A 14,759-nucleotide genomic window follows, 5' to 3' on the forward strand; every position below is an offset into this window, starting at 1 on the left:
GATTGTTCCTTCGACCACATCTCGCTGAGCCTCCACTGAGGGACAGGGCTGTACCATATGATTAATTTCTAGGTGCTCATAATGCCAGAGGCATTGCCTCAGGATTGTCTCTATTAAGCAAGTTACTATTCATTCAGTGAACAAATATTTAGTTAGTGATTTCTATGTCTAGATGCTAAGTGCTGGGGACACATCGGTGAACACGACGATGTATCCCACTCCTCTCCTCGTGGGGTTTATAACCTTATTGTGTTGAGTTATCTATTTAGATGCAGCCCGATGAGCACCATGTACTCCTATTAAAACTGACAAACGTGAACTCTGTGTATCAGGAAAGACTCTTCGTAGATGGTGTTTGGGGGTGAGGGAGCGAAACAGAGTTCCATTGCTCAGGTGGCAAGTTCATATTCTTTAAGGAGAGTACATTATTGTTGTTAACATGTTGTAGGAGCAATAAAAATATTTTCAGGATATTAACAACCCTTCTTCCACTCCCAACACACACATCATTACAGTGGTCAAAAGCAAGGACTTGGGGGTCATTGAGACCTGGACTTGAATCCTATTTCTCCAGTGTCCTAGCTGAGTGACCTTGGGCATATCTACATATCTACAGAACGGAGTTAACGGCCATGCTGCAAGGATTAAATGAGGGAGGTGTGTAAAGCACGTGACATGCAGTAAGAGCTTAACGCCGCTGTCGATGTTGGTCGGCTGTGACAGAAGGGGAGGGGTCTGCCTCATGGTTTCAGGAAAGAATTGCGCATTTGTGAACTGCAGGCAGCCCACTATCCTGTTTCTTGGGCTGTCTGTGCAATTTTGCTGGAGTCTTCAAAAATCTACTCTGATCGTTCTGTTTAGTACAAGGTGGGGACCGCCCGACTCACTTGCAGTCCATGGTGGTAGCTGGGCTGCCTCAGGCAGGGACAGTCCTAAACTAATATCAGACAGAGCAAGCAGAAAGCTGTCAGATCAAGTGACAAGACACGGAGGAAAAGCATACACATGTTTAAATGTCAAGAGTCCCAGTGACAAATATATCTGAGTTTATGCAATTATATTCCCCCCCCCGGAGCAGAAAATGAAAAATAGAATGTTAGGGTTGGAAGTGACTTTAGAGACCATCTAAGCCACAGCTTCATTTAACCAATTCTTTCTTTTTTTTTTTTTTTAAGATTTTATTTATTTATTTGACAGAGAGAAACAGCCAGCGAGAGGAGGGAACACAAGCAGGGGGAGTGGGAGAGGAAGAAGCAGGCTCATAGCGGAAGAGCCTGATGTGGGGCTCAATCCCACAACACTGGGATCACGCCCTGAGCCGAAGGCAGATGCTTAACGACTGAGCCACCCAGGCGCCCCTAACCAATTATTTCTTTCAGGGAATTTTTTTTTGGAGGTCACATGTGTGCCGGGTGCCAAGGGTAGGACGGGTGAAGACAAGACTCTTTTTGGAGTCTGTAGAATTCAGTGGAGAAAGCTATAGCCCAGGGAATTGAAATAGCTCATTAGGATCAAGGAATTGTCATTTCTTCCTATGTTTTTTTTTATATTTTCTAAATTTCCACAATAGACATAAGTCACATTTAACTTTGTATATATACTGGCTTTGCTAGAATCACACAGCTAACAAGAACATTTTTGTTGGAAAATAGGTTGCTCTTGAGCCCCTGCCCTATTCATACACATTGTATTCTCAGAGCATGATTCCTGCATCAGAATGAGCTTTTTTGGAAAAGCACACTCCATACTGCCCCTCAATCCTATAAGGTTCCCTGCCTTGGAAACAAGTTTAACAAGGGGATTGTGATACCCACTCAACTTTGAGAACCAATGCCAGTGAAAGCCAATCATAGGGTGATCCCCAGGTAGCAAAGAAAGCAGCAATGATTTTTTAAAAATCCGTCCCAGAAATTTAAATTAATGAACTAATTTCATGAAAACAAACCCATGTATCTTTTATTGGAATCAAGTCAACTCCCTTTTTTTCCTCTAGTGCCACAACTCATTGCATCCATTATGTGTTTTTAACAGGTGCTTATAAATCAGTGTGCCCCTGAAAGAGGGGCGCAGGGTGGTGGGGGGAGGGAAAAGAAGGGGACATCCTCCATCTGACAACAGGGAATACCAAACAAGTGGCACAGGGCCTTAGAATGGGCAGCCCCAGCTCTCACTGCTGTGTGCTTCCCTCCCGCACCAGCGCCCTGCTTGCCTCCGGTTGCATAACAGCTTTTTCCCCGGCCCTACAAATCACAGCCCTGTCCCAGGGCTCGAGCAGGCGCCCTTTACACTGCCCAGCCCCACAGCTCTCGGCATTTGTAACCTCTCTCTCTTCCAGGTTATCATCATCTGTCAGATCTGAAGTTAAACAACAAGAAACATGTCAGGTGAGTGGCTGGGAGAGACATTTGGCTGTTTATGAGAAATATTCCATTACAATCTGACGCAAAATGTTAGGACGCATCTGCGAGCAGGCACCCAGGCTGAGAGAGTTCCCTTTCTCTGCAAGCAAGCTGATTAGTGTGTGGTTCCAACCCATGTTTACCCTCTCCGGCTCCGTGGCAAAGGCCCTCGGAAAAACCTGGCTCGGTTGACTCCTGGTCGCTTGGTACAGTCAGATTCATTCAATTAGTATACCCAGTTTGAGACATAATGGGTTTTGGCGAGCTCAATAGACTGATTGGTTTTTATACACATGCACAGAAAGATTTGATTTCCTCTGTGGAATTTATGGCAGGGGAGAGGAGGTAATTAAATTAATTTCTCCTCTGGTTTCAAGGCTTTCCTTTCTGGTCTCTCTTCTCCTGCCACCTTTGTTGCTCTTTTTAAAATAGACTTTCTGAGAGCCTTGCTTACATGGATGAAAATGAATGTAATAACTACCAGCAGTTGGTTTGAATTTGGGGGTGGGTTCCACGGTGACTTCCTGTTCTTTGCTCCTTGTTCTAAGTGGTGTTGGGAGGATAATGGGGACCGACATGTGCCCTGTGGTGTGTGTAGGTGACATGACAGGGGTGTTCGTGTGGCTAAGGACTGATGTTCACACCAAGAAGAGGGCTTTCTGGAAGGGGGCCAGCTTTCACGTTTCATAATGAGAACCCGAAGTGTGCTCCCCCTTTCTCCAGTCACCAGGTATGTCTTCCTTTCAGATTCCTGCTGTTCCTACCATTCACTTGTCTTCTCAGCTCCATTCTGCTTCAGCAAGGGGAGCTGTAGGGCAGAAAGAAGCAGACGCTGGGAGAGGGACTCCTCAGACTTGAGGCAGTGAGCAGAGTTCCTGCCCCACTCCTTCTCCCTCCCAAAGCCAAAGCCCTTTTATCCACCCCTGACTTTTTAAGTAAGGACTTCTCTGGTTAAACTAAAGAGACAAAGAAGACCCCTGAGAGATTTAAAAATTCAATGGAAAAAGCAAAAAACATGAAGCACTTAACTTCTCTCCCAAAGGACGGGAGAGCCTGCCAATTCCCCAGCAACGCCAGAGCTAAGCATTTTCCCAGTGTCAACATTAAATCCCTTTTTTGTGTTTCTCTCTTAAAGTGTGTTTACAATTGACCATTATGTGAAAGATGACGGATGTAGCCTGGCCCTGTTTAAAATAATAAGACTAATAATGATGTGGTTTCTCGCCGGTAGACTCAGTTTCTGAACGCCTCTCCGCAGAAGGAGAGAATTGAGGAGGCCAGTATATTCACCAGGTAGTGTAGCCGGCCACTGATCCAACCCCCCAACCCAGTTGCCCAAATGTTCGGGCTCCTGTGGACTTCCTCAGACAAGCACAGAATTCTCAAGATTAATACCTCGGCCTCCAAGCAACTTTAAAAGTCCGTACCTTGCTCCAGTCCTGTCGGCAGCTGAAGAAAGTGTGAATCCCATGGCCCATTCCATTTTAGACTGGGAGAACTGAGACCCAAGGAAGGAGGAGCCACCCCTCTTCTACCCTCAGCCCCAAGTTTTAAGGTTGGATAATGGAGCTGCCACCTCATGGTTCCTGACCCATTCTACCTCCCACCAATTCTGGATCTTCCAGAACGGACTAGGTTGACCCAACTGGGTTTTCTCTATTGAAATTTATTGCACTTCTTTGAACCAAATGCTACTGCATATAGATCACTCCTGGCAGGTTGTGGCTGAGGGCTCAGGCTTGCAGTGGAACCCATGGGTTGGGGTGAGTTACCGAATAACCTGGGATTCCTGCACTACCTTGCCACCATTCCTGGGCAGAGCTGCATTGCTTCAGTGTGCACAAAGTTTGGAGCAAACCCCCAAACCCCCTCTCTGAGATAGCTGTGCTTAGATAAACAAGCCTAGAGCCGAGAGCTTGCCCCCCCCCGCCCATGTGGGAACGATGTAGGGGCGCTGCCAGAAAAGTGCATGATCCCTAGTAAAAAAGAGAGATATGGCTCAGCCTTGCCATTCCAGGGAAAAAGCAGACTGCATGATTGCTCAGGAAGGGCCTGTCCATCCAGTTCTGTTTGGACTACAGGACTCCCCAAACGATGGGGCTGGTGGCATCTGTCCTTGGGGACACGGTCCCAGCTCCAGCTCTTTTCCAGTCCTCAGCCAGGGTAGGCTAGCAGCAGCAACCAAAAGATAGGTGGAGTGGATTGCCTCCATCCCCCCAAGGCCTTCACATTGGATTGAAAAAGGAAAAAAATTCTCTGACCTGGGAAGCAAAGGTCAGGCTGTGAAACTGACCTTCATGACACTGACCAGAGATAAACCTCTCCGCATAAAACATCTTGGCACACAATTGGTCGGTTGGTTGGGGGCCAGCAACAAGCAACCTGCAAATTAGCAATATGAAACTAACCAGCGTGCGCTTAAGGAAAAACCCGGTGTATCTAAAACAGAGGGTGCACAACAGAACCCGGTTAGCTGACCACCTGAAACTGATCGCTGTGAGGCTAAACCAAATGAAATTGCCCCGAAAGCAACCGGACTGGGTGGAAAGGAACCGGAATGAAATCCACCTGCCTGCCAAGGTGCAACTGACCACGCAGGGGATTGGAGCAGCGAGGGCCGCAGAAGGCCATAGAGTGGAACAGGGAGGGGGCCTGTCTCCCGGCGAGCACTGCCTGCAGCGGCTGCGGGGACTCGGTGGGGGAGGAGGGGGTGTCGGTGCTTTTAAATTTATGACCGCCGCGCCCCAAACGAGCCCATAAATTTGGGGGCCGTTTTCACCAAAACTGTGAGTTACGATTTTTCAAATAAATACATTTTCCAATCAGACGGGGTTCTGTTTAGGTTGAACGCGTCCTGAAGTAGACATCTCTCTGCGCGGAAAATACACAGAGGAGGAAACGGAGCCGGGACGAAGCTCAGACGACATAAAAACTTGTGTAAACACGTTGTCATTTACGGACTTCGGAAGGGAAAGGGAACAGGGGAGGAAGATGTTTAGTTCTCCCCGACTCCTCAGGTCCCAGCCCCGAGGGAAGACACGGAAAATTTAATATTCTTTTTCCATAAGCTTGATTTATGTTACTTATTAGGCAATGGCCTCATCAGGTTTACCTTAAATAGATTTAAATAGATTTTGTATTTTTGAGGCTGTTACAAGCCCTAAGAACGGACAAGCTTGCCTCCCGCTCCCCCCCAACACACGCTCTCTCTCCCGCTTTCTCTCTCTCTTTTTCTTAGTTTTTCTTTAGGAAAGAATGTTGGGGAGATAAACGGAAATGGATTAGCGGAGGGTCTTCCATTTCTAGCTGTGCGCCCCATCCCCTGGGCCTGTGTTTTGCCACCTGCACACTAGGAAGCGGAGGCCCCGTCGCACACAAGAACGTTCACACATAATGCTGTGCACAGTTGCAGGAAGCTCAGAGATCCCCGAAGCTAAAAGGTAGAGAAGGGAATGTCAGCTTGTGGCTTGGACCCTCTCTGGCTGGACCACTCTTCATCCCAGGAAAGGGGGAATAAGGGGAGACAGAGGCTGCCTTCAATCCCCGCCTCCCCTAGAGGTCTGGCCTCTAGCTGCGTCTCTGCCACTCTTTGGCTGTTTTGCCCTTAGGTAAGCTGCTTCCCCTCTCTGGGCCGGCTTCCCCGTTTGTCCTAACACAATCAGATCTCTGGGTAGACTTGCTACTTCCCATACGGGCGTAGTCAAGGAGGCTTCCCACACCACGAACTTACAGGAGAAATCGACCCGCTTTCTCTCTCTCCCCTGTCCTGACTGTTCCCCGGCTCCGGGGAGCGGGTGGGGCCAGATTGGAAAAGTCCTAGGCACTCTTTAGATGCCGCAGAGAAACGTTTAAGGGATTTGCGCGCTCAAGCTGCGGGGTAAATGGCCCGCGGGCTGATTTATGGCGCGTTACCGCGCGACGCGATTCCCCAAGACAGCGAGAATATTTTACACCGCGCTAATATAAACAGGCGGCCGGCCGGGTCCTTTTTATGGAGTTCCTGTAATTACCCGGGCCCTGACAGGTCCTTGATTTACGGCCCTATTTAGATAAGGGGTCCGGTGCGGGGATTGCCGGTGGCGTCAAGGTCACGGGACGCGGCGGGAGAAGGTTTTGCGGTAGGCGCCGCGGCGCGGGCTCTCAGGCCTTCCAGTCCCGGGGTGTGGGGTCCGGGTGGGAGTCAGGGAGGGGTGGGGCAAGGGCAGGAGAAGGACCCCAAGGCCCAAGCCGAAGTCACAGCCCGTCCACTGCACAGATGGGGGAACTGAGTCTTGGAGGGGCCGGAACTACCCCAGATCAGACAGCCAATGAAATGCGGATGGGTGGGATCGGCAAGGAATTCAGGTCTCTGGCTACGTGACCCCCACACCTGCAAGTGCTCGGTCTTGCTCACCTCCAGCCTTATGGCAGTGGGGTTCGGTAGGGTAGGTAGTTGGGGAAAGAGGAAAATTCCAATGCGGTCAGAAACAGGCTTGGTCAGATCGGGCCCAGCACTTCAAGCAAGAGACCAGCGGCCGAATCCCATCCCTATCCAGGGCCATGCAGTCCTGTGGACGACCGAAACTCCATTTCTTCCTCTGTTAAATTAATCCCCAAGCCAGAGCCACCGTTTATCCAGGTTTACTGTTATTTTGCTAAGAGCTTCAACTATATTATTTCAATTAATCTTAAACTAGCACTCTGGGCGGGTGTTACTGGATCCCAGTTTACAGAGGAGGAAACTGAGGGTCCTAAGGTTTACGCAAGGTGGGGTGACAGTGCCGGATTTCAGTCCAGGTGCACCAGTTTCCACAGCCAGCCTCTCTTAAGCACTTCTTTACTAGGTAAATCTCTCTGTGCTTAAGCTCTCAACCCTGTAAGATGGGGAAGAGTTCTTGCCCGACCTCACTAGCACAATCGGAGGAAAAAGAGCGCATTTGAAAACGCAGCGAGTGTCAGACCTTCAGCAGGCGCTATCTGGGTGAGCACTGCGGGGTACCGGAAGGGAGGCGGGGCCGGGGGAGTGTGGACTGGCTCGTAGGCCCCTCGGAGTCCCCACATTCTGACCCTTGGTCTGTAGACGGTCCCAGAGCGGAGCGTTAAGTCCACGGAGAGAGCAACCAGGGTGGGGTCCTTGCAACAGTCCAGAGCTGCGAATTAAAACTCCAGACTATGAGTCCTATCCCTCTCTTCTGAAATTGGGGAAACTGAGGCTCAGAGAGGGAAAGAAACGCAAGTCTTATATCTCAGCCGACAGCAGTTTTGGCCAAACTCCTGGGTTGCACACCATACAGTTCCAGGCGGAGAGAGAGAACGTCCTGACTGGGTCCCCGCTGTCGAGTTTCCCCGCACTCCAAACGCACCTGAGCCAGGCTGGAGTTAAAAGCAATTTTGGAGTCTCCCAGAAGGCCTTGGCTGGAGCCTAGGCGCCTTGCGGTCTACGCAGGCGTTCTCGGTGGCGTCCATCCTGCTAGAGGCCGCCAAACCCGAAGCTCCAGCGGGTCCCCTAGGGCTGCGTTCCCACTGTGGGCGCCACTGGGCTGACGCGACTCGACTCCTTCACAGGCGGGGGTGGGGAGGTGTGGTGGGGGGGTTGCGGGGAGGATAGCAGTATTTTCGGCAGCCCAGATGACTAGGGGCACCCTGCTCTTTACCCACGAGAGGCTGCCGGGCATTCTCAGGGCCCTGAAGGGCCTCATCATCCAGTATAGATAATGCGTTTCCTACCACCCTAAGCAGGCTGGATATTGGGGGCGGGGGTGTATGGCTCCAAGTGATCTATGTAAGGTGGGGGAAATTATTTGGATGTGTGTGGGTGGATGCTGGAACTGTGACTCTGTAGGGGTAATTGCCAGGATCCATGTGAGTGCTTGCCCTTCTGCGCGTGCTGGGATACCGTGCCCCCGTTTTCGGGGCTTGTGAATGTGGCTGCATAGGTAAGAACGAATACATGTCAGACTGTCCAAGTGTTTGCAATTTGCGTGACTGCGTGTAGTGTGCAAACATGTGAAAACATCTACGTCTGAGCCCCTGTGTGTACGCAGTAGTAATTGTGGCTATGTGCCTGGGTGTGTTTGTGGAACTGAAGACTTAGTTTCCACACTGAGAATATACGGAAGGTATGATGGGGTTTTCAGCAGTTTGTGCTGTGGAGACAATTGTGGGGAATTGTAAGAAAATACACACTGGCGTACCTGTGCACAAATGTGGGCAGAAGACGGTGTGTCAAACCCTGCAGCTGTGTGATGCTTCTGTAGAATTCGTGTGCCTCTCCTGTATGATGGTATCTTTATGCATGCCTGCTTAGAGGGTGGGGAGTGGCTCAAAGCTGTAACACATCTGAGTCGGGATGTGTGCCCTGTGGGTGACAGAGAGACAATGTATACAATTCTAGGAATGCATGAATATTGAAATGCTGTATGTCTCATGGCTGTGAATGTGTTACCGTGAGAATACATGTACTTTTGGGCATCTGTATGAGTAGATGGACTTCTGTGTACGCCGGTGAATTTTGTGAGCCTGTGTGCGCATACAAGTGCACGTGTCATTGTAAGCCCCCGTGTGCCGGCTGTGAGATGCCGCAGCTGGAGATCGCCCGGATTAGGGCAAACACGCTGGGTGTGTATTGAGGACGGAGGTCCCTCTCCGCAGGGTAATTACAGCTTTCTACCTGCACACCTTCACTCCAGAGCGCCTCCAGGCCAGGGAGGCTCGGGACCCCGTGGAGCCGAGGCTGAACCGGGCGCCGGGAGCTCCCTCCCGGGGAGCCTCCGGCTCTGCGCTCGGCCCAACCCCAGCGCTGCTGGCGCCAGGCGCCCGGGAGAGCGGCGGGTTTCCAGCCCGCCTCAGGCAGGAAACCAGGGCCTCCTTTCCCCCCACCCCCACGCACTTCTGGGGCCCACAGTTGGGCCGAGCTCCCATAAGTGGAACCTACTCAGAACTGTTGTCTGCTTCTGTCCGGTGGTGTCCCTTTCCCTATCCATTGATTCCCTTGCACAGGAGAGGAAGACCACATCTCCACTTGCTACCAACCCCAGGGATAATGGTTCACCTTTTCTGGGCCTCAACTTTCCTACCCCTACAAGGAGAGAGTTGACCTTTCTCCCTCTGCCTCTGTACTCCTAAGTGTGCCAGGCACGTCGTGGGCGGTCAATAAACAATGTTGAATGACTTCGTAAAGGAATGAATTTGCCCTCTAAAAAGAGCAATCACATATTTATCTTTTCCTTCCCCTCCCCACCCACCCTGGGCCTGGGCATCACTTCGGAGAGAAAGGCATGCTCCCTCTGCCCCACCTAGGGAAGGGGGTTGACTGGGAAGGGTTGGTGAGGATGGAGGGACTCGGGTATGAGGGCATCAGCTGCGAAGCTACCTCAATGAGAGAAGCAGCCCACCCTGGGATTTCCAGGTCCCAACCAGAGCCCTGGGAAAGGCCCCTGAGGAGAGAACCAGACAGACCGGAGAGGCCCTAGCTGGGAGGGGGCAGAGTGGAGGTCTGCGCAGCCAGGATTTCTCTCTGCTCTGCTGGGTGGGAGATGCCAGTGTGGTAGTTCTCTGGCTGTGCCAGCCTTGTAAATAGTGTGGAAGTTCTAGTCCCTTCTGTATGTGTTCACTGCCAAACGCTGATTTCTCTTGGTGTGAGCCTTGGCGCTGGTGTCCTTAGACAAGTGAACGTTCTCAAGCAGTGATGACCTGGGTGAGTGGCCCAATGTAGCTATGCTTTGCGCCCTCCATCCGGCCTTTGGACTGAATCAGGCGCCCGGGAGGCGAGAAGAGTGACTCCCAGGCCCTGGAGCCCGGAACAAATCAGTAAATGCCTGTGGGCTTGGAGCCTGACTTCCTCCACGCCCCTCCCCCATACACGAAGTCTTCTTGCCCAGCCGGTGTTGGGCTGTGGGACCGTGTTGCTGCCTTGGACAGAGTTGGCTGGTGCGGTACTGGGTTGCACAGTACCATTCACAGCCCCCACTAGATGGGGTTGGTGACTAGGGGCTGCGGGTGCTTAGGGGAGACATTAGGGGTCTGTGCTGCCTCCAGCGGGGCACTCTCCTCTTCTAGCTCTGACGCTGAGAGGAGTAGACGGAGCTCAGGACCGGGAAGGGCTAGAATTCCTATTCTGAAAGTCTAGAAACAAACTCTCCTGGTCTCAGTTTCCCTATCTGGAAAATCAAAGGGGTGGGCTCTAGGTGAAGGCCTTTTGTTCACCGGATGATTCTGGATTTCTTTCCTTGGGTCCACAGGGAGGAGGTGGCAGCCACCGTCTAGGGTGTTGACAGGCCTGTGCTTCAAGTACGGAGCCCCCGCCTCTCCCTAGCCGGGAACTGGGGGTGGGGAGGCAGAGGCGGGGCCGCCTCCCAGTCCCCGCAGGCGGCCTAGAGTCGAGTGGTGCTGGCTAGCAGAGCTTAAAACCAGGGACGGCCACCCCCTTTCCTCCTCCCCGCCCCCCTGCCATTGGCTCCAGGGAAAGGTTGACATCAAAGCCGTGGCCTTATATAAGCCAGACCCTGAAGGGGAGGCCGCAGAAGGGTTAAATAGGTCTCCCAGCATCGGCGTCCTAGCCCGCGAGAGGCCAGCGGGCTGTGCGCCTCTCTTCAGCCTTGCCCCAGACTCTCCCAAAGCCGGCGTCCAGCAGAGCGCCGCCCCAGAGCCCACGGGTGGCCCCGGCAGTCTCTGGGGCGCATGGGGCGGCGCTAATCGGGCTGGCGGCGCAGGCCAGAGGCCGCTCCAACATGAACCTCGTCGGCAGCTACGCACACCACCACCACCATCACCATCATCACCACCCACACCCAACGCACCCCATGCTCCACGAACCCTTCCTCTTCGGCTCGGCCTCGCGCTGTCACCAGGAGCGGCCCTACTTCCAGAGCTGGCTGCTGAGCCCCGCTGACGCTGCCCCAGACTTCCCCGCCGGCGGGCCACCGCCCACAGCCGCGGCGGCCCCCGCAGCCTACGGTCCCGACGCCAGGCCGGGCCAGAGCCCCGGGCGGCTGGAGACGCTCGGAGGCCGCCTGGGCCGGCGGAAAGGCTCAGGACCCAAGAAGGAGCGGAGGCGCACAGAGAGCATTAACAGCGCGTTCGCAGAGCTGCGCGAGTGCATCCCCAACGTGCCAGCGGACACCAAGCTCTCCAAGATCAAGACTCTGCGCCTGGCCACCAGCTACATCGCCTATCTGATGGACGTGCTGGCCAAGGACGCACAGGCCGGCGACCCTGAAGCCTTCAAGGCCGAACTCAAGAAGGCGGATGGCGGCCGCGAGAGCAAGCGGAAAAGGGAGCTGGTAAGTCGGCGGCCTGCGGGCTCCGGGCAAGGGTGCGGGCATGGAGAGCATCCGCAGAACCCGTACGCAGTGGAAGGAGTCTGCCTTGCTGTGTGTGCGATTTCGAGAGGCTGCGGGGAATTCTGAGGCTGTGGTGTGGGATTGTGTGCGTGGTGGGAGGCGGACTCATATTTGAGCTCATTTGTAATGTGGGACAGTCTTTGTAAGGCTGTGAATGAAGACCATCCTGAAAGGATCTCCTTTAAGGATCCTTTGGAAGATTCAGACACGAGAAAATGCACGCATCTTATATTTTGCTTCCAATTTCAAGGGGGTCTGATCCATTCCTGGGCTTCCCTGGAATCCAGGTTAAGAATGCTGTAGAAGTGTGTTACTTTAATTTGCCTTAGTGGGGGTTTATGCACGTGGACTCAGTTACTGTTTTCAAAGGGGTTTTGCTGAAGAGGCTAGGCTACTTCCATTGTTGTAAGGATAGGGAAACTGAGGCCCAGAGTGGGACCCGGAGGTAAAGGCCACCTATCGGAGAAGTCAGAGGTGGAGCTGGGATAAAACAAGTCAGGTCTTCTACTCCCAGTCCGGAGCCGGTCCCACTGCTCCACTGCCCATGAGCTAGTTTTGAGGGCGACCTTGATCGTTTTGTGTGTGAACTCTGACAAGCAAGAGGCACGGGTCTCACCCACTGCTTTTGGCTTTGGAGATCGCAGTCCCTACTCGACCTTTCTCGATCCTCTCCAGGGCGGGTGACACTTTCTGGAGGGCGGTGCCTCTGGCCCAGGGCTCTGGGACCTCTGAGGGCGGCGGTTTCCGGGCTAGCGAACTCGTTTCTCCGAGTTGGTGAGTTCAGGCCCGCAGCAAGTCCAGAGGCGACCAGAACGCCCCGCCAGGTTTTCTCTGACCCTCAGGGGCTGTGGTAAACTAGGGAAAGCTTGTCGGGGGAGACCGGGAAAGATCGATAGGCATCAGGTCTCTAAACTGCCACCGGCGTGGAGAGGAAGGCCGGGGCGACGCCTGTTTGCAAGGAGTTTTGGGGCGTATCCCCACCCACTGCTCGTCGCCGCCACTTTCAAGTAGCACCGCTTGGTTCTTGCTAAGAGACGGGAAGGAGGTTAGTGGTGGGCCAGGCCCACTCATTCCTCCTCCGCCAAGCCATCTAGCGCTAGCGGGGACCCGATCCCTCAACCAAGCCCGGTCGCTAAACCAGGATGGAAAGCGGGTGGGACTTGTGGGGGGAGCAGGTCCGAGAGCAGGAAAACTGTTGATTCCCACCCTTCCCAGTCCAACCCTGGCGGTCATCCTTTAGCGCCATAAAGCCCAAACTATGCGCACCAATTTCACCAGGCACAGAAAATTCTTGTTACCAAACTTCCAGAAGCTGCCTAGCCCATCCCGGCCCCCAGAAACTCTGGCAAATAAAAGCAAATTTATGAGCCTGTTTGCCTATTTCGCAAACAAATCCGTCACTTATTTAAAGGCGCCCAGTTACTGCTCCCAAAATCTTTTCCCCACCCTGACTCTATGCCTGGGCGATAGGAGCAGAAAAATTTAAACCTGTCTCTCGCCTCTTTTCTTGTGTGTGTCCTCTGGCAGCAGCAACATGAAGGCTTTCCTCCTGCCCTGGGCCCAGGCGAGAAGAGGATTAAAGGGCGCACAGGCTGGCCGCAGCAAGTCTGGGCGCTGGAGTTAAACCAGTGAGCTGAGGCCGCGCCGAGGACCCCGCCACGGCTGCCCGACCCCGCAACCCCGGGAGGAGAGGAAGGCGGCGGCGGCGAGGGCCAGGCTCTGGGTGCCAGGGGCTTATAGGGGCGCATCCCGCAGAGCCTCTGCTGCGTGCTGGCAGGTCGCCGGCTGCAACAACACACTTGGATCGCACGTGCAATGTCATTTGAAATTGTTTTTAATACATTAAGAGAAAGAGAAATATATATATATCCACCCCCCCCAACTGAGAGGGCGGCTCTTGGCTGCACAATGCGGGAGACAGGGACTGCGGGACTCAAGCGCGCTAAAACGCACCCTTCCAACCCTTCTGGGGCGAATTTAGAACCCCCCATGCTTTCTCCACTACGCCTCCTGGCTCCTTTTCTCGTCCTCCTGTCCGCCTTGCGGCAAATCCCCGGGCACTCTCTTCCCAATTTAAAATGCAATAAGAGGAATCAATAGTTTTCTGCCAGGGAAAGAGAACCAAACCAGGAAGACGGAGGGCTGCCTTTTGTTGTTCTCCCTCAAATAGTGGTGTTTTATTGTATTTTATTGTCGCTGCACTTCCTACTCAGTTCCAAGGGAAACGCTTTCTGTCTTTCTCCTTCCTTCCTTTCTCCTTTCTTCCTTTCTTCCTTCCCCCTTTCCTTCCTTCCTTCCTCCTTTCCTTTCCTTTCCTTTCCTTTCCTTTCCTTTCCTTTCCTTTCCTTTCCTTTCCTTTATTTCCTTTCCTTTCCTTCTTTCCTTTCTGTTCCTTTCCCTTCCTTTGTATTAAAAACTTTTCTCTATGTTGAGAAGTTTTTATGTATTTAAACTACCTACCATGCCTGCTGTGCTCAGGTGTTTGTCTACCCACCCCAATCCCTACCCTTTTTCTACCTCAAATCTATAAGACCACTCACCACCCCCTCCCTTTGCCAAAGCAGTATCTATGCTCTTGACTAATAAAAGATTTTCTGAAATCAGAGGCAGCCTGCGTGATGTCTTGGTGGGTATATCCACTGGCCCCATCATTTCTGCTAGGTGGAGAACCTTCTGTTCTGACTTCTGTTTTGATAAATGTTCGGACCAAATTGCAAATCACATTGGGAAAGGGGGGGTAGATAAAAGATTTATTCGGGGGACAAAGAACAAAGTTCTTAGAATAGAATGGCTGGACAGGATAACTTTAGTAAACCCATAGACATGAAAACTGGAAATGAATTAGACCCAGCGAGGACAGACTAGGATTTATGTGGGTCAGCATTTGAGCTTGTGTGTGGGTTAGTATACACAGTGGCGTCTGCAGGCTGTGTTTTGGGGTTACTAGGAAGGGGGCTTGTCACATAAAGGGCATCGGAGGGCATTGCAACTCGGAAGTGGGGGGTGCGCCCTAAGGGAGTATGTTCAAGTACGTGAGATT

General features: G+C 52.6%; 1 protein-coding gene across 2 annotated transcripts; it reads left to right on the top strand.

The window, feature by feature from the left end:
- The first annotated feature begins 10,725 nt into the window (after positions 1-10,725).
- HAND1 (heart and neural crest derivatives expressed 1) lies at positions 10,726-13,508 on the top strand. Of its 2 annotated transcripts, none has more exons than XM_002917155.4 (2): positions 10,726-11,659; positions 13,247-13,508. In XM_002917155.4, exons 1-2 carry the CDS (start codon positions 11,108-11,110, stop codon positions 13,349-13,351), a joined length of 657 nt encoding a protein of 218 aa, XP_002917201.4. In that variant the 5' UTR covers positions 10,726-11,107; the 3' UTR covers positions 13,352-13,508. The 2 variants fall into 2 exon arrangements, with proteins under 2 accessions (XP_002917201.4, XP_034511584.1); XM_034655693.1 differs by having other exon boundaries at positions 13,250-13,508.
- Positions 13,509-14,759: the final 1,251 nt, after the last annotated feature.

Source organism: Ailuropoda melanoleuca, chromosome 3 (genome assembly GCF_002007445.2).
Source record: "Ailuropoda melanoleuca isolate Jingjing chromosome 3, ASM200744v2, whole genome shotgun sequence".
Lineage (NCBI taxonomy): Eukaryota > Metazoa > Chordata > Mammalia > Carnivora > Ursidae > Ailuropoda > Ailuropoda melanoleuca.